We start from the raw sequence: 20,552 nt of genomic DNA, 5'->3' as shown, positions 1-20,552 counted from the left end.
ATCACTATTATAAGGACCACCTCATTCTCTCCTGATGACATGATCAACTTCTTATAATGTATTTTTACTTTGTTGAGAAGAGAGGTAGGGATTAGGAATTCCTTTAAAAATCTGGTGATAGGCTAAGGACACTCTCCCACAGAAAACTGCACATATAAAATGTGGCATAATTTTAACAAATAAATAGGCCCTCTGCAGTCTATTATGGACCCCAGGCTAAGAACCTGCAGGGATAGAGGTAAGTCATACTCAAGACTGTGAAGGCAGCAGAGATTTTACTGCTTAGAGCAGGCAATTAAGGAACTGAGAACCTCACTCAGAGTCATAACTAATTATATATTTAATTAAATACCTCAACCAGTTTTAAGTCTCACTGAATCAACAAATGCATAAACAGATTCATGTAACATTCTCCAGAGCAAAACATCTATATAAAACACAGCATTTTAAATGTGAGGAAAGCATGAAGAAATTAGTTAAAACAGAAAAGCATAAAATACCAATGTAATTAAATGTTTCCAGTTGAAGAATCTGAGTGTGACAATAATTACATACCAGACTATATCATAATTAACACAGGCTAACCAAATATGTTTTATCCTTTAAAAAAATCAGAAGGTATAGTCTATAATAGGTATATAGTCTAACCAAACTCATTGAAAAGACGAAAGCATTTCTCATTTTATGCAATAAAAAGTTACCATTTACAGACTGAGTCGTCCCTTTACATAGAATCGAACACAATGTTTAGAAGAACACTGTGGTGAATGATTTTAGGAAAATAAGGATTGTTATAGGCTGATTAGTCCCCCCTCCAAATTCGTATGCCAAAGTCCTATCCTCCAGTACCTCAGAATGTGACCTTATTTAGAAATGGGGTCACGCAGATATAGTTACTTAAGATGAGGCCATACTCATCAGGTATGTTGGGCCCCCAATCTGCCCTTGTCCTGGTGTCTGTACAAAAGGGGGAAATTTGGACATAGACAGGGAAAACACCATGTGAACATGAAGGCAGATATCGGGGTGATGTGTCCACAAACCAAGAAAGGCCAAAGATTGCCAACAAAGCACGAGAAGCTACGAAAGAGGCCTGGAACAGATCCTTGCCTAGTACCTTCAGCGGAAGCATAGCCCTACCAACACCTTGTCTCCAGAAGTGTGAGACAATAAATTCATGCTGTTTAAGGCACTCAGTTTGTGATACTTTGTTGCAACTCTACCAAACTAATACAGGGACCTAACAAATTATACTCTGAAGAACCTTTCACTCTACAGCAAGGTGTGTCCATATTAAATGCTTGATAAAGTTTTTTGAAAAGTATAGATTTTGTAAGAACAGCTTGTTAACTGGAACCAGAGAGCTATTTTTACCTAATCTGCTGCTGGTTTAAACCAACAAATGAAAAAAAATGGCATTACTCTTGCTAAAATGAAATCTCAATATACATGAAATTCACTAAAGTAGAATAATGCATGCTCATTTGCCCTATTTTATAGTTTAAAAAACTGTATCTTATTTATTCTAATTGCATGATAAATTACATCTTTATGAGCAATTAAGTAATAAATTATATTCAAGTAAAAAAGATGATCAATTTTTGCTATTTTAACATGTTCTCAAGCTTGAAGGATGTTCCCCTTTAATAAAATTTATTTGGCAAAGGCATTTTTTAACCTCCAAAGAGCAGAGATGTTGAAAATAATTGTCAGCAACAAGGCAGAAATAATCACTTCCAAACCAAGAGAACAGTGGTGACACATCTAATTCAGAGATTTCCAATCAGTGGGTAAACACTGAAAATAAACTGCTTTATTAATACAAATATCACCCCTCACAAACATAAGCAAAACACTGAATTTCACAGAGACCAGAGAAATGTTCCTGAAGCAGAGCCTTCCACTTATAAACACAGTGTACCTAATCTAGCATATCCATTCTCAAAACGGAGTAATTCTAGGTCTAAAGTTTCCTCTGTAGATAAGATCAAGTTCATGGAACTGTATGGGGGAAAATGGCTTAAAAAGTAGGACATGGCTATTTCCCCTAATACCTTTGTCACATGCAAACATTAGCGCTGGCTTTACACATCCTTGAAAATGCCCACACATGCACAGGGAGAATAACATTTGCCTTGGGCTTTCTAAGATCGTGCTACGTTAAGTTATGGATAAGGGATTGCGCGTCACTTCCCCTTTAAAATGAAAGGCTTTTCAGTAAAAAAATGAAAATGACACAGTGATTCTGCATCTGGATTTAGTGTGATAAATACTAATCTCATCTCATCACAAGCAGACCTCCTCCAAGGCTCTGAGAAGTTCTTTCATACCACAATTCAAGTTTTTATTCTGAACTTCAAAGTTGCATGTAGCTTCACAATTTAGCTAAAATGGAGTGGTTTGATTAATTTTTTAAGGTAGCAAAGCTAGAAATTCCAGCTTCTATAATTTCCTCATGTCTCATTATTACTAATATAAAGGACAGTATTTTATACTAAAAAAATTATTTTAATGTTAATACCACTTATTGAACATTTTAAAATGTGTGTTCTAAAAACTCATTTATCTTTACATCAATTTTAAGAAATGGTTATTATGCTCATTCTAGCAAGGAGAGATTCAAAAGTTAAATAACTTGCTCAAGGTCATAGACAGCAGAGATGGGTCAATCCTTAGCCTTTCCCACTCCAAAGCCAAGGTTCCCAACTGCCTTGTAGGACACCAGGGTTTGCAAAGGAAGTCTTCAGAATCAAAGTGGGAAAAGGATGTGGTGTTAGTCAATTTGGTGCTGGGGGTGGGGTGATGCTTTATAGAAGTGACAAGTACCAGAAATAAAAAAGGTTAGTGACATCAAAGAAATCCTGCCTGACAATTTCTGGATAGCACATATGCTGCTTCTGTAAACCTGAAGGAATGTGAAGTATAAAGTTATTAGAGGCCTTCCAAATTACACCAACAATGCACTTATACTTACAAATATTTCTTCTGGCAGAGAAGTCTCAGAAAGATCCAAGGTGAAAAGCAAAAATACATTAATGGGTATTTTTACCGAAATAGTCTTAGTTTTTCTCCATTTCCCAAGTTGACAAATATAACTGATTCTATAAAGGCAGGTCTGTGGTGATAGAGATGGCATGTGGGCACACGGGATGAACTTCATGCTGCATCTCTAACCCTAACTTAACCAAAATTCTGTAAAACATAAACCTCACCTTCTCTGGAGGTGGTTTATAATAGGACTTATTGTGGTAGCCTGGGAAAAACCTCACTACCTCTGAGAAATTATGAGAAAGCTCAGCATTAATTATGGGCAAATCTATGAAAAAAATATTTAAGGCTAAATTAGGTGAAATATTTAAAGAAGTCAACAAAGTCCTTGGCTTAAGACCTCTTATTTTAAACTAGAACTGTTTCAGAAGGGTAAAAAAAAAAAAAAAAGGAACCATACTCATTATATAAGAAATAGGTCACATTATAAGTATTCACTTATTTTTCCCTATGTAAAATTCTTCAACCCTGCCCAGCAAGATTTAAATTATTAAAATCTGAATTAAAGAAGTTTTATTATAATCACAGCTTATTAACCCCATAAAGATGGGCACATCCAATGTAAAAGGTTCACTAAAAATAATACTTTGAAATACATGATGAGTTGGTAATGTTAAGGCTGCAAAACCCATGGGAAATTTTTATAGGCATGCAAACTGCTGGTCGAGCCTTGGCCTCAAAGGAGTTTCACGACCGAGTTCTCCAAGGAAAAGTTAACGCATGAGCTTCCCAGAAGGAAGCCCCATCCTCCCATTCCTAGGGAGCCTGCGGATGCCTTGGAAGGCGGAATTCGGAGACCACAGGGGAAGAGCGCAGACCGCGGGCATCTCCGCAGCCACCCCCAGGGCGCGCCACCTCCCCAGCCAGCACATCCCGGGACAGCCGGGCGCACCGACACCGCAAGGTCACCAGGGAAAAGGCGACTTTACATAATCTCCCACCGTGCCGCCCGGGCACCTGCGCGCCGAGGCGAGGCTGCCCCGGGGCCCCCTCCCTGTCGCGCCCGCGCGGGGCGATACGGGGGCGACACTCGGAGCGACTAGGCTGGACGCCTGGGACCCGTGGATGCCCGCAGCGTCGCCCTGAGCCGGGGGTGCGGGACGCAAGGCGGGCTCCCAGCCCCGGGATGCCCGGGCCGCCGCCGCGGCGGTCTGGGCGAGCAATGCGGGGAGCGGCCGGGCCCGGCTCGCTGCTGGCCGTAATCCCCACGCTCCCTGCCCGCTGCGGGCGTCCAGCGCGCCCTCCGCTCCCGGGACCGCCCCGCGGCGCACCTGTCACGCGCCTTACCTGAGTGGCTTTGTGGAACTGCTTCTTGAGCCCGGCCACCGACATGGCGCACGAGGACCCGCGAGACTGCTTTGGTGCGGGGAGCGGGCGGCCGGCGGAGCCAGGAGGGAGGACCGAGCTGTGCGGCGCGCTGGCCGAGCCGCAGCTCGTCGTGCAGCCGCCGGGGCAGTGGGCGCGGGGGCGCGGAGAGGCGCGGAGAGGCGCGGGACGCGGGCTCGTGCGGAGAGACACCCTGACGTCAGGGGCGAGCGATACGCACTCTTAAAGGGGACGCGAGAAGCCCCGCCCCGGGCGCGGGGTTGGTGCGGCAGGTGCCGGGGCACGCGCTACCTGGGTACCGGCACCTGGCGCCGCCGCACCCGTGGGTCGGCTGCCTGCTTAAGAGGACCAAGGGGGTCCTCCCGCCCCGGGAGTGTCCTCCTGCCCCCGCAGACTGCGGCCCGGTGGCTGCAGGTTGGCAGCCCAGGCACCGGCACGACTCAGGTGACTTGCTCGGCTTCCAGGTAGCCTCAGAGGCGCTGCCTAAGCCAGCCCGCCTGCCCTTTGAGCCTGGCCTCTTTGCAGCCTGGAAAGGAGGAGTGGCATTCTCTCTCGGGTAATGAATAAGTTATTGCTCCTTACTCGCTTGGGCACAGAAACAGTTCTCTGTCCTGGTTTCACTATCCCTTAAGCCTACATAACGTTAGGGAAAACCGCCAATGCAGGGTTTGGGGTTTTTTTTTTTTCGATGTGATACAATTTAATGACTTAAAAAGAAGATGAAAAAAAATTAAACTATAAAGCTGGTCCGGTAAATAGCATTTAATCCTCTGTGTACAGTTATGAAAAAGCCCAAAAATGAACTTGGCATTCACTTATGACAGTGGATTTAGGATTTTCAACCTAAAATAAGCATTATGTAATGTAAAAATGCATGACGCAAAATTGTACAAAGACTACATATGCAACGAAGTATATATGGCTGGGCTAGAGCGAAACTCCGCTGTAACTAGATGAATTGTTAATAGAGCAGCACTAGACGGCTTCTGTATTCTGGTGATTAGTCACTTCCTCTTGTCTTTCTAGGACTGAGAAGCACATAGAGAAAAACTTTTGGTCCCCATGTGGGGACCAAAAGTTATAAGGAGAAGAAGCCAGAGTGACAGAAGCCAAGATGAGAGACATTGCCAAGAATGAGGAAGGAGACAGCATGGCAGAGTGGGAGTACTAGGAATGCCTTGCATCACCTCTACAAACCCTGCTGCCTGGGAGGAACCACAGGCCCCACTCCCACCCTGCCAGCCAGGCTGCTTGGGCACGGGGTGAACAGCGGATACAAGGGAATCCTGTCCACCCGCTGATCTACCAATCATAGTTCTTGATAATGTGAGTTGAAACTCATAACGGCAGAATCAAGCAGATAGTGGTCGATCACAGAGCAACAAGAGCACGTGGACTCCTGACTGAGGCTGCAAAGGGAAGCAGACAAAAGGGGCAAATCTCCAGCGTGCTAGTCGTTACTGATGTTCAGGTACCTTCCACATACATGGTAGAGTTGCACCTGCCAAACCCCTCGTGGTTAAGTGGAGCACTGTGACAAGTTTTAACCAGTGGGTTAGGAAACTAAGTGACTGTCACCTCTTGGCAGATAATTTAACTGTTGGAATGAGATGCTACAAAGCCCTTTCTCCTCTCCAGCAGTATTTTAGGTCGCTGTTGTCTGTCAAACAGAATCCAGAGTGAGGATGAAGCAGGGTAAAGTCCCCAGTTAATGTTGAAAGACATTTAGCATTTGTGAGAAATAAACCTGAGTCATTTTAATTCACTGAGTCTGGGGTTGTTACTGTAGCCAAACTAGTCTCTCCTGACTAATGCACAAGAGAGAAAATGCTGTCCCATTTCTCAGAAGATGAGGGGAGATTTTCCATCTCCTGCCATGGCCCACGTGTATTTTATTTTTTGTCATTAGATGTCCATGAAGTGGCCTGTTTTTTTTCTTACAAAAGCCTCACTGAGGTTTGGGGAGGTGTGTTCTCCTTTTTGCAGCCTCGCTGAAGCAGTGCGCAGACAAAGCCCCCAGGCCTGAGGGTCAGAGGGAAGGGTGACGCCATGCAGTGACCACACCGTGAACTCTTACCCTGTGTTTTCCTTACCAGCTACAGACAGTGAACAATTAGCTCTGGGGCTCCATAGGAAATTCCAAAGGAATGTCAGGGCAAGGGACAATCTGCGCTTCACAGGGACATCAGACAGGGAAAGATGAAAGTCCTGCCGATAGATAAGTAGGGCTACTTATCCATCCGAGCCCAGGAACAAACCAGTAAAGTGAAGTTACTGAGGTCCCATGGAGTGGTTTGCCTAGGGCACATATATTCACATCTATAAGGTCCACCGTGATGATTCCCAGATTCTTGATATTAGCAAACTCTGAAGGAGTTTGGACTCACTGCAGGGCTAGGTGGGGCTCTAGGCTGGAGAGATTAGATTTTGGGTTAGTGTTACAATGGCTGCTTTTGTACTCTAACAGTTTAGTAAAGCCTGCATACACACACACACACACACACACACACACACACACACATACTCTCTCTCTCTCTCACGCACTCATGAAGACTGCCATAAAACGCTAATAATAGTTTTGCCTGAACAGCCATTCTCAAACTTTAGTGTGCATCAGAATCCCCCGAAGGACTTGTTAAAGCACAAATTGCTGGACCACATGCCAGTTTCTGATTCACTAGGACTGGGTGGGGCCTGAGAATGTGCATTTCTAGCAAGTTCCCAGGTGATACTAATGTTCTGGTCTCGGGACCAGACTTTGAAAACCCCTGGACTGGAGTAAAGATATTAGGAATGAAGTTTTTTCTCTAGTCTCCCAATTTTTATAATGTTTTCCTATTATTTGTATAATACACGTATTACATAGTTACTTTTTCCTACCTGGTTCCTGATCTAAACAATGGAACATGTTCAGAGAAGGATGAGCCTTGGTTGAAGCTGCTAAGAGATAGAGCAACTACTCTACAAAGTGGAAGGGCATGGGGATGCATGAGCTCTGGCCTCTACATGTGAATAATGTGAAAGGGGGCCCTGAAAAGTCTCCTCAGAACTTTGAATACTTAACTGAACCCTAAATGTAACAAAAACAAGTCTCTCTCTTTCCCTCATTCTTCATCCACCAACTTAGAATGCTCATTCTTCAAAGGAACTAACTACCTTGGGAGAAAGGACTTTAAATCTTTTTGAAACCATGGTTAACTCTCCCAGATATCCTCTGGATTTCATGTAAACCCAGTATTTCTATGGAAGCCACAATTTATACCTATAAATTAAGATGTTTTGAAAGAGATTTGTTGAGTTCCTACTAGCAGGCATTGGTAGGAGGTTTGGGGATGCATGGTAAGGTGAAATACCAAGATGCACATAGACTAGACATTGAACCCCAAGGAGTTTCCAGTCTAGCAATTCAGAAAATTCTTCTTATAGACATTTATTGTGACTTGAATATAGAGGGACAAATGCACCAGACACAAAATAATTCAAACCCAAGTACCCTCTATGATTGCAAAGAAGCTGTGACAGAGGTTCTATGGAGAAACACAATGCAGGAAAGGGGAATCAAAGGTCCATGAGGAAGAACTTTGTTTAATGAAAGGTTATTGTAATTCAACATGCTGCCCTCTCATCTCCTGAGATCATGTAAAATGGTAAATAAACCTAGATCTGCTCAGGAAAGTTCCAATTAAACGAAACCCCGCACAACCTCATCTCACTAATTGAGCAGGAAATTCATGGTCAGCAATAATTCCATCACATCATTCATGCACTATTTCTCCTTGCATTATGCCAAAGCTTCTGGCAAATACCAGACCTCTAGTTTGCACAGAGCTGGTACATCCCTAGCACCTTTCAGAGGGTACCTCATTCCAAGGAGGCAGAAGACAAGCAGCGCCTCTTATCCTTTGCCCTTCAGCCCCTGACAGCTTTCCTCTGGCCCACGCCAGGGCAAACTGCTCCCGCCTTTATGTGTGAGCTCATGAAGCACAGGAGACACAGCAAAGCAAAGGCCTTAAACTCCAGTTTCTTGTTTGACAGAAGAGAACACAGAAGTAGGAAAAGGAAGTGACTTATCATTACTTTTTCTACTTCAGCCTCTAGCCTCAAGTTTGGGCAGAGACTCCAGACAGTGTTAATAAGTATAGACTGGAATGAATGAATGAATGAGTGAACTGTTTATCACTGTCACTGATGCTGTATTCTTACCACATTGGGTCTTATGTTCAACAGCCTTCACCCGATAGCCTTGTATTAAAGCATGGATTGTGCAGGACCCAGATGGTTGTTCTGGGGTAGATGGCACTTAACATAAGAATTTGTACCTGCGGATGCTGCCACTAGCATTGGACGCCCACCCAGTATCAACAGGGCTAATGAGCCCTTTCCTAGAGAGGGGAAATCAAGGAAAGACCACCTTCATTTCCTTGCTTCCAGGTTTGTCACCTACCACCCACCCTCCATCAGATACACTGAGAGAAGCACACTTTGATCTGCTAGAGGAAATGTGTGGGTCTTGCTCTCCCCTCCAAACTTTCCTTCTCTCCCACACAGCCCTCCTCCCTCCAAAGCACAGGGGCCTCTCCCTGCAAAACCTTTCTCTTCATTTAGTAAACCCTGTAAACCCAATCACAGGAGGAGGAGGAGGGAACTTAACCAAGTATGTGATTCACATTAGGCTCTTACATCTGGGTCTGTATTTGTTACTTACATCTCAGATTGAAATGCTCCCAACTTCCCTAGCAAAATCATGCCATCTCCAGTGCCCATCTCCAGTGTCTTTCTTTTGAAGTCTTTCCCCATCCTTCTAACCCCATATTCTTGCTTCATTTGTCAAACCACAAAGCCCTGGTTTGGCACCTCTGCCATGAACTTGGTCTAATGTGTTTTACGTATTGATATGTAGTATTGGATTCTTAACTCTTTGAGAGAAGGGTCTTTACTTTTACAACTCTTAGTAGATAACATAAACACTAGATATGGTCTAATTGCAATTTTAAAAGCTTGATGAAATTTTTAAAGCTAAATCCAGCAGAGGTCCAGAAAGACGGGAACTAGCTTGCTTCTCTCCAGCTGAGCAGACAGACTGTTCAGTGGTCTTAATTGCTGCTCCCTTGCTGTATCCAAGCCTGAATCTCCAGGTTCCTGTAATTTTGAGAATCCTCAATGACCCTCCCATAAATTCCCCTTTATTCAGTCAACCAATATTGCTTTCTGTTATTTGCAATCAACAAATTCCAAATGATATATCCCCTCTCCCATCCAACCCCTGCAATATCAGTTCCTTTTCTAGTTCAGATCTAGCAACGCAAATACAGCAATTTACACAACTATGGTCCCCTGCTAAGCACTGCATTAGCTTCCTTCTCAGACAAGGGTGGACAGATTGAGTAACAAGGAATATAGTCCTTTAGCAAGTGGCAATTCTCCCTCTAAGACACTGACATTCTGATTTACAAATCAGATTTTTTGTTTATTTGATTAGTATGTGTCAGGCTGCCAGGGTCTGAATCTCTCAAGCCCCTGGAATTGGCAGCTGAATGCTGGTAACTAAATGCTAAGCAACTGGACTCAGAGACAGCAGTGCCCACTCCTGGAATGAGAGGAACCTTAATTAAGTGTAAATGGTTAGGGCATTATTACCATTGGCTTATTTATTCTATTCCTGGATGGATATTATCATTAGAGATTCTGAAGGCATGTTGTTAACCCTGAACATAAGCTCTGCCTAGTCAGCCTGATAAAGTATGGTGTTAAAGAGGCCAAGTTCTATTGCTATTTTAGTAGTCAGTTAGCCATGCAGAGAAAAGTTATTCCTTAGTACGGTATGCATTCCACCCTGTCATCTCAAGGCTGCATTCTCTTGATTACAGAAAAGTCCAGGTGAGAAAAAAGAGATACTTTAGTTCAGCAAAAACCTGTCCACAATACTAAGAACCCAGAGTACAACCTACCAGTATTCTTTCTATCAACATCAGGTTTATATACTAAAAAAATAATATATTCTACTTTATGTTTTTATTTTTAAATTTTTAAAATAAATTTATTTATTTATTTTTGGTTGCATTGGGTCTTCGTTGCTGCTCGTGGGCTTTCTCTAGTTGCGGCGAGCGGGGGCTACTCTGTTGGGGTGCACGGGCTTCTCACTGCCGTGGCTTCTCTTGTTGCGGAGCATGGGCCTAGAGCGGGCTTCAGTAGTTGTGACACGTGGGCTCAGTAGTTGTGGCTCACGGGCTTAGTTGCTCTGTGGCATATGGGATCTTCCCGGACCAGGGCTCGAAATTGTGCCCCCTACATTGGCAGGCAGATTTTTAACCACTGCGCCACCAGGGAAGTCCCTACTTTATGTTTTTAATAGATAATTTATACATAAGTGATTTATCTTTGATTTGGGGGGACTAATTTTTTGTCCTTTAAAAAGTTATTGATGATTTTATTTAATGTGCACAGCTTGTATTTTCTCTGGCCCACACATATAAAGCTTTCTTCAGTGACAAAGAATCAAATAGAAAGCAATATTTTAAAACAGCCTTTCAAACATTTAAGTTAACATGAATACATCACCCTCTCAAGAATACCAGTTTTCTCTCAAGGTCCAGTCTCAGGAAATTTGCTGAGTAGGGAGTTCCTTAGAACAAAGTTAGTGAAAAGTTTTTAGCTTCCTGTGAATAGAGTTGAATTGAATGGGGAGAACTTTTGACAGAAATTCTTAAGATGTCCTTAATTTTTTTTTTTTTTTTTGCGGTACGCGGGCCTCTCACTGTTTTGGCCTCTCCCATTGTGGAGCACAGGCTCCGGATGTGCAGGCTCAGCGGCCATGGCTCACGGGCCCAGCCACTCCGCGGCATGTGGGATCTTCCCGGACCGGGGCACGAACCTGTGTCCCCTGCATCGGCAGGCGGACTCTCAACCACTGCGCCACCAGGGAAGCCCCAAGATGTCCTTAATTTTGAAGGTGTAGGATGGGAGGAAGGAAAGCCCATTTCAGCCTGCAAGCATAAGACCAATGACACATATAACAGAGAGGGAAGCCTTTTTTTCCCTTACGCTGGGGTGATCCGGACAAGTTAACTAATAAAGGAAAGGAGCCAGTTTAAATGCAGATGAGAGTCACAGTGGAGAAATAAAGGCTCCCTGAGCCCAGTCACTGGAGGATGCAGGAGGAAAGGGAAGAAAGGCCAAATGGAGAGGTCAGCTGGCAAAGGTCAAGGACTGCCTCTTTCCTGAGACAGAATAGTGCTAAGACATGTGGAGGAATGAAGCCAGGAACTGTGAGGCAGGAGAATAATCGATGGAGTCAAGGGAGATGCCCAATGGCCCATACCTGCTCAGGCTGTGAACACATGGCATCAGGGGCCTTACACCAACTGGGCTGTCCCCCACTTCTCCAGCTTTGGGCATCCACCATGGCTCATGTCGCTTGAGCCCTTCCTCTCCACGCTCAGAGATCAGTCCCTGTGCACTCCCTCCTCTGACCAGGCCTTTGCAGGCACCCTTCTCCCTGCCTGGAATAGTTGTTTTCTGCTTTACAACTGGCTAATTCCCAGCGTGTCCTTCAGATATCAATTCAAAGGCTTCCCTGACCTCCCCAGCAGGGCCAAATCTCACCAGTACTAGAATTAAGTACTGTTGTCCTTTGATGTACCTGGCACAGCTGTAACTTTGCATGTATTCATGTGATTTTTTTATATCTGTCTCCTCCTTTCCCCCATTATTCTACACATTTCCATAAGGAATAAAGGAGGTGCTCCGTAGGGCATTTCATGAATGAATGCATGAGTGAATGGGTAGAGAAGTTTTGGGAAATTTAGTAAGACAGAAGAAATTTAAAGTGTTTCTAAGGAACAAGGATGGCCTAGTTTCCTAAGCCTAGCTAAACGTGATATGGGGCCCCACCAATGAACAAGAAGCTCACTGGGTGACCACCATATGAAAACTGATCCACTGGTGAATGTAAGATTAAGCACCTAACAGGTCATATGAAAAATGTGTCATGAGCCCAAGGAAGGGCAGAGTCATGGTGAAAAGGCTTCCTGGGGCAGGTGAGACATAGATCCTGAAGTTAACTTTCCATCAGATCTCAAATCTCATGGCTCAGGGAAGCTCAAGATGGAACAATAGGTAGACATTCAAGCCCAAATCCAGATGTACAAGAAAAAAAAAATTCCAAATTCAGAATGAAGATGGGACAAGAACCTGTAACCAATAAAATACTACAAGACTCATTTGCTACAGCATGGGGGAAGGACAGGATTGTTGAGAGCCCATTCAGGATAATAGGATTTAAGGTTTATCTGCACATGATGCCAAGCCCCCACCCTGTCAGGACTCCCTCTAAGGCTGACTTTGTTACTTTTCCCCCATACATCTTCCCCAAGCATCTAATCCCATAGTACTTGAAATGTGCTCCCCAGACCGGCAGCATTAGCATCACCTGGGACCTTGTTAGATTAACAAATTATCAAGCCCCGCTGACCTGCTGGATGAACAACTCTGGGGTGGAGCCATGCAATCTGTGATTTAACAAGCCCTCCAGGTGATTCTGATGCAAACTCAAGTTTAAGAGCTACTGGTCTCCAAACTGCATTGATAGTGCTGAGAGAAGAGGGTAGAAGTCTTAGGAAGTTGCCTAAGGCCAGAGGCTCAGGCAGCCAAACATAAAACCTTCCCCTTATAGAAGCCCATTGGGTCTTCACGATGGGCAGGTATTCTTATTTCTATTCTACAAGAAATTGGTACAAACTTATTAAGCAGTTGAACTAGCAATTTGGAGCCTGTATAAGTTTGGTAGGGCTGCTGTAACAAACTACCATAAACTGGGTGACTTGAAACAACTGAAATTCATTCTCTCAGTTCTGTAAGGTAGAAATCTAAATTCAAGGTGTCACCAGGGCTGGTTCCTTCTGAGGGCTGTGGCGAAGACTCTGTCCCATGCACCTTGCCCAGTTTCTCCTAATGGCCAGGAATCTCTGGGGTTCCTCGGTTTCTAGGTGAGTCACTCCAATCCTCACCTCTGTCTTCCCATGGTGGTCTACAGTCTGTGTGTACCTGTGTCTCAATTTTACTCTTATAAAGACACCTGTCATATTGGACGAAGGGCCCATTCTATTCCAGTATGACCTCATCTTAGTTTAGCCAATTGTATCTGCAATGAACCTATTTCCAAATAAAGTCACATTCTGAGGTACGGGGGGGGGGGGGGTGAGGACTTCCACAGATCTTTGGGGGACACAGCTGAACCCATAACAGGGCCCCGATTCAGGACTCCTGTTGAGAACACTTCACATTCCTCAGGACTCCTGTTGAGAACACTACACATTCCTCAGCATTAAGTCACCTCCCTGACACCAGGAACACAGGAACATGGCAGATTTCCTTATTTAATGCCACTGGCAGAGCAAAAGTCACAGAGGGATGAATTACTCCCTTCACACAGTGTGTATCCCCCAACCAATGATGTTTAGATATGCTAACTTGGGATATCTTCTGGGACGCTTCTTCCCCATTCCATATCTGGTACATTTAAACATAATAAATAGTTTCCTCATATTTCTTGGATTGATATCCAACTATTTAAAGACATAGTTTAATGAAAAGAACATAGGGTTCATCATCCACCCCACATTAGTATGTGTCTCTGGCTCCAGCCATGTAAAAAAACCAACTCTGAGTAGTAGGGGATACACATCTGGTCTCGAAAATCAGAACTTAAATTCAGAAGACTGTAAATTCAGAACTACTCTGTAGTTTTGGAGAGCCCTTTGGGGCTCACAGATCTTCCTAAAGAAAAACTGGAGATGTTTGTAACCCATTTATCTTATGAGCAATTCTGACCTTTAAGCATTAAACAATCAGGGGGAGAGATGGAGCTGGTGATTCAGTATTCACCAGCTCACCCCTCACACTCTGCCTCCTGGAAATCCTGTTAGTAAGGGTGCACCTTACACTTCAGCAACTTCTGTTTAAGAATTTTGCTAGTCAAAAAATGATAGAGCACTCAGACCTCAATTTTATTATGTGATTCTTTTAAACACAAGTACACACTGAGAGATTTACACTGGAAAATATTAAAAAAATGTTTCAACTATTTCTATGAATGCAATTAAAGTGCCTAAGAAGCTAAATGAATGGATCAACCTCCAAATAATTACCTCTTCTAACTTCCTTCATTTCACTGAATATACACTATCATCAAATTTTCAATTGGATGCAAGGAGAAGCATTGATATGTCTGTTGACCTAAAACAAATAGACTGCCAGTTATTTCTCCAGCAAAAAAAAAATGGGTTTATTTGGGATCAGCAGAGAATTGCAATCTGGAGTCTGCAACCATGGTAGAGACATTCAAGTCTCCAGCGGAAATGGAGAGAACTCTTTTCTAAAGGGGAAAAAGAAGTTGGAAGGACTACAATAAACAAAGGGTCCATGGCTTTTCATTGGCTGAGTTGTCAGGAAGGAAGAAGAGCCTTCTTCCTATTGGGCTCTGCTATTGTTGCAGGGTGTGAGAGCGCCCTCTTCTGGTCTTCTGACTCTATTTAATTGAGGTTTCCATTTGGTTTTTAATGTCTCATTTAATCAAAGCATTCTCTCTCATTTAGTTTCCATTTGTCGAATTTTTGCATTATGTAAATAACCAAATATAGACTTTTTAAATTTTCTAAATCCCTTTTAAAACTTCAGAATGGTTATTCTGGTTAATTATTGCCAGGACCCTAAAATATTAATATTTCTCAAAATATTTTATATTTATAATTTACTCAAACGTTTCTTATCTAGCATAACCTATTCAAGATGAATTTTAGCGATTTTAAGAACAATATTCAATAAAAACTAAGACTCTAGAGGAAAATGTACAAAGAATATGAGCTGACTGAATTTACATATATAATTATTATGTGTATGGAAAAACCCAATATCACTAGGAATAGGGTTAAAATAAATCATTCCAACCTTACTAAATTGGCAAAGATTTTAAATATAATATTTAGTTTGATGAAGATATTATGAAATAAGTGTCCTATATACTTCCAGGCAGAGTAAAATTGATACAATTAATGAAAAGCAGTTTGGCACTACATATCAACTTAAAAATTGTACTCCAAATTCAGTAACTTTATATCAAAAAAGTACCTTAACTGAGTAGAGATTCAGGCAATTAGCCATCAGAGAAAACCTTAATGAAATAACACTTCCCTCCCAGTAGGATGGCTATAATTTTAAAAAAATAGATAATAATGAGTGTTAGTGAGGATGTGGAGAAATTGAAAGCCTTATACATTGCTGGTAGGAATATAAAATCATGCAGCCACTTTGGAAAAGTCTGGCAGTTCCTAAAATGGTTAAACATACAGTTACCATACGACCTAGCATTCCCATTCCTATTTACATACCCAAGAGAAATGGAAACATATGCCCACACTAACTTGTACATGAATGTTCACACCAGTATTTAAAATAGCTGAAGTGACAACAATACAAGGTGAAAACAAATGTCTACCAACTGATGAATGAATAAATAAAATGTGATATAGACAAACAGTGTAATATTATTTGGCAACAAAGATATGTAGTGCTGATAGATGCCACAATATGGATAAGCCTTGAAAGTACTATGCTCACTGAAATATGCCAGTCACAAAGGACTACATATTGTATAACTCCACTTATATAAAATATCTAAAATAGGCAAATCTATAGAGACAGTAGATTAGTGGTTACCTTGGGCTGGGGAGGATAGAGGGATTGGGGCTGCTGGCTAGAAAGAGTAGGGTTTCATTTGGGGATGATGAAATTTAGTTCTAAAATGCATGGTGGTGAAAGATGCACAACTGGTTCCAAATCTTGGATTTGCCATGTGTGGTTATCTGATTACCTCTGCCACTTACAATGTTCTCTGAAATCACCATCAGTTGCTTCCCCCAAATTCCTTCCTTTCTCCAATTCTCAACTCCAAATAAAACTTTCCTCAGCACCCAGCCTGCTGTCTCCTTTCACTGTTATTTTCTGTCTGCCCCTATTCTTTTGTCTTTCCCAGAGTCCAGTTTGTGTTACTGTGCACATTGCCTGATTCTACAACACAGACATCTAGAAACTAGCTGGCACAGACAGAAGTCCTTTGAAAGAGGATGGGGAAAAAAAGCAGAACTTCCCCTCCAGCTAGCAAGGTACAGCTATGAACATTCACATTGCAGCTTTCAGAAGAGAGTCCCAAGGCTTACCTCATTCCCTTTGCCTCTTTCATCCCTTCCCCCTCGGCTGCTGTCCATGGAAATCAGCCTGCATTCAGATGACACACAAATGCCTTCCCTGACCAGCTCAGGTGGGGATAAGCCCATCTTCTCTGGTCCAGTAGCACTTGGTTTCAACAACTTAACTCATTCTTGGGCTTCTTAATGTAACCAGTGGGGATGGAGGACAAGGTCTGGGTCAAGGTCAAACCACATATTTTAAAAGGAAAGCTAGCAGAGCTCTGTCAACAAAAAATACTAATAGCTACCATTTGAGCATCTTTCTGTGCGTGACATTTTATAGACATTACCTCATTCTCATTTAACTGTATGTTGTATGGATTCTTTTCCCCATTTTATGAGTGAGGATTGGCTCATGCTTACAATTTGGTAAGAGGTGGAGCAGGAATTCTAACCTAGCCCTGTGTGTCTTTAAGGACTCTTCTCCCACCAGCTCTGTTTTTCCTGCACCAGGACAATGTCTGCTTCTCCTACGTCCAGGTCATAGGTCTGACCTGAAGAGAGAAGGGCACTAAGTGCAACTTGGAAAAGGAAATTCTTTCAGGAGCTAAACTGACTGCGTATGAGAATAAAGATTTCTGGTGGTCCCGCACGATGAAGACTAGAATTTGAGGTAGGTCAAATGGAGAGGATAACACGCCTTTAGGGAATTTTTCAGTAGATGGAACTTCTTTTATCATTTTTCTTTCTTAATTTATTTATTTATTTTTGGCTGTGTTGGGTCTTCGTTGCCGTGTGCGGGATTTCTCTAGTTGCGGTGAGCGGGGGCTACTCTTCACTGTGGTGCGTGGGCTTCTCATTGCGGTGGCTTCACTTGTTGCAGAGCACGGGCTCTAGGCAGGCAGACTTCAGCAGTTGTGACACGTGGGCTCAGTAGATGTGGCGCACGGGATTGGTTGCTCCGTGGCATGTGGGATCTTCCCGGACCAGGGCTCTAACCCGTGTCCCCTGCATTGGCAGGTGGATTCTTAACCACTGTGCCACCAGGGAAGTCCAGATGGCACTTCTTAAAGATAGGCTTTAAGAGCAGACAGTTGCTGATGTAAATTAATCTATCCTTTCCATATTGATGTAGTTGCTCCCACCCAAACTTGCCTACACCAGAGGATGAACCACTTTCAGACTTGTTCTTTCACCAGCCCAAGTTCCCTGGCCCCTGTTACAGAGGATTCTCCTGCAGGAATTAATTTTTCTTTTCTCCTATTGAACAGTTGGGATGCTTTCAGTTTTGGACTATTAGGAATAATGCTGCTGAGAACATTCTTGTATGTGATACTCTTGCCACACGTATGCAAGCATACCTGTTGGGGATTTACGCAGGAATAGAACTGCTCAGGCACAGGATAGTGTACGCTCAATTTTATTACATAATGCCAAAGGAAATGGTTGCACCAATTTACACTTTCCCTAGCAGTGTTTGACAGCTTCCTTTGTTCCACATTCTCGCTACAACTTGGTAACATCAGTCGTTTTGACTAGCCATTCTGGTAGATACGTAATGGTATCTCATGATTTTAGTTTGCATTTCCCTGATTATTACTGAAGTTGCAAGCATCTTCTCATATTTTTACTGGTCATTTGAATACTCTCTTTTGTGAAATAAATACCCATTTAAATCTATTGCCCATAATGGTTGTCTTTTTCTTATTGATTTGTAAGCAACCTCAATATATTCTACAATCAATCCCTTTATCAGCTATGTATGTCACAGGTAATGTTTCTACATTCCATTAGTTCATTTGACTTTGTTCAAGAAGGAGACTGGCCTGTAATTTTTCTTTCTCATAGTGTCCTTGTCAGGTTTGGGTATCAAGGTTATGCTGGTCTCTTAAATCATGTTGGGTGTGTTCTCTTTTGTCCTATTCTCTAAGAGTGTATGTGATATTGATGGTATTCCCTTCTTAAATGATCGGTAGAATTCACGACTAAGGCCATCAAGGCCCAAAGTTTTCCTTATGGGAGGTTTTAAATAACAAATTTAACATTTTCAATATCTGCAGAACTATTCTATTTCTTATATCAAATTTATTCTCTTTTCCATGGAATTTGTAAATTTTACCTGAATTTTAAAATATATTTGCATAAAGTTGTTCATTATATTCTCATATATTTAATGTCTGGAAGTTATGATTTTAATGATGTTTCCTTTTTCACTCCTGAAATTGATTATTTTTGACGTCACTTTCTTAATCTGTGTCAGCAGGCAGTTATCAGTTGTATTAGTTTCTACAAAGAAGCAATTTTGGGCTTATTGATTTTCTGTATTTTACATTTGCTTTCTATTTCATTAATTTCTGTTCTTATTTTTATTCTTTCCTTCCTTTTACTTTAATTTGATATTCTTTTCTAGCTTCTTGAGAAGAATGGTTAGCTCATTGGTTTTCAGACATCCCCATTGCATTTAAAGCTACAAATTTCCTTTTAAGCATAGTTTTAGCTGTATACCACAGATTCTAATTATGTAATAGTTTAATTATTCTGTTCAAAATATTTTCTAATTTCTACTATGATTTCTTCCATGACCCATGAGTTTTTCAGAAGTATATTGATTAATTTCCAAATATATGGCAATCTTATAAAAATCTCTTTATAATTGATTTCTAACTTAATTCCATGGTAGACTTAGAAGATACGCTGCTTAATTTGAATCTTTTGAAAATTGTTGAGATTTGCTTCAGATCTCAGCATATAGTCAAATTTTGTAAATATGCTGTGCATTTTTTGAAATAATGTACATTCTGCCATTGCTGAGTACAATACACTATGTATGTCTATAGGTGGTTTGCTAATTATGTTGTTAAATCCTTTATGTCCTTCTTGATTTTTGTCTATATATTTATCAATAACTAAAAATGTTGTGTGAAAATTTCCCACCATCAATGTGAATGTGTCTATTTCTTCTTACATTTCTGTCAAATTTTGCTTTATTTACTTCGAGGCTGTATTCTTAGCTGCATACAATTTAGCTTTATTATATATTTCTGGTGAGTAAAACGCTTTATTTTATTAATCATGACCTTTATTGCAAAAGCTTTTTTAATTAAAAATATTTTATCTGACATTAATCTAGATGAAAGATGGGTATTACACCTTAGCTTTCTTTTGGTTAGTCTTTGTATTTCAACTTTTCTGCATCCTCATGATTTAGGTGTATCTTTTATGAACCTTATATAATATTTTTAATCTAGTCATATAAAATTTTATTAATTTTAAAAAATTTGATCATTTACATTTAATTTACATTTACATTTAATATAATTTCTGATGTATTTGGTTGAAAACTGTCATCTTACACTGTGTTCTCTATTTACTGCACCTGCTTTATCTTCCTCATTCTTGATTTTCTTAACTTGTTTGGATTGACCCAGTGTATGTTATTCCATTTTTTCCTACTATTAGCCTCAAAATTATAAGCCCTTTTACTATTCTTTTTAATGGCTACCTGTGAGATTACAACATGCATTCTTGACTTATTAGAATACAATGTTTATCAGTACTCTTCTCCTTCTCTTGGACAATGCAAGGACTCTAGAATACTTTAACTCCATTTACCTGCCTCCTGACATACGTCTATAAGACATTTTTATTATTGTTTTACACAGCCAATATTCATTCAGATTTATTCATAAACATTCCTTTCTATTGCTCTTCCTTTCTTCCTGCTTCTCCCACCTTCCATCTGGGAACATTTTCATTCTGCCTAAAAAATATCCCTTGGTATTTTCTTAAGAAAAGGTATGCTGATGATGAATCCTCTAAGTTTTTGTTCATCTGAAAATGTCTTCATTTCACTTGCATTCTTTAAGGATGAAAATAGAGTTTGAGGTTGGCAGTTATTTTCTTTCAGTACTTCATGTATATTTCTCCATTTTCTTCGGGATCGCATTATTTCTCATACAAAGTCAGCCTACGGTCTAATTGTAATTTGAGGGTAAT

At 41.5% G+C, this 20,552-nt stretch overlaps 1 protein-coding gene across 1 annotated transcript in view; it reads right to left on the bottom strand.

Moving 5' to 3' along the window:
- Nucleotides 1–4,380, bottom strand: part of SH3GL2 (SH3 domain containing GRB2 like 2, endophilin A1) — a gene marked incomplete at its 5' end in the record, with an annotated part of 206,359 nt that extends 201,979 nt beyond the window's left edge. The window contains one exon of the mRNA XM_082843598.1: nucleotides 4,336–4,380. Within this exon, the coding sequence (XP_082699724.1) occupies nucleotides 4,336–4,380 (45 nt within the window). The remainder of the gene's footprint in view (nucleotides 1–4,335) is intronic.
- Between the last annotated feature and the right edge of the window lie 16,172 nt (nucleotides 4,381–20,552).

The sequence above is a fragment of the Leucopleurus acutus genome (assembly GCF_964270905.1).
Source record: "Leucopleurus acutus genome assembly, chromosome: 7".
In the NCBI taxonomy this organism is placed as follows: Eukaryota; Metazoa; Chordata; class Mammalia; order Artiodactyla; family Delphinidae; genus Leucopleurus; species Leucopleurus acutus.
This window is presented reverse-complemented; position numbering and strand designations above follow the sequence as displayed.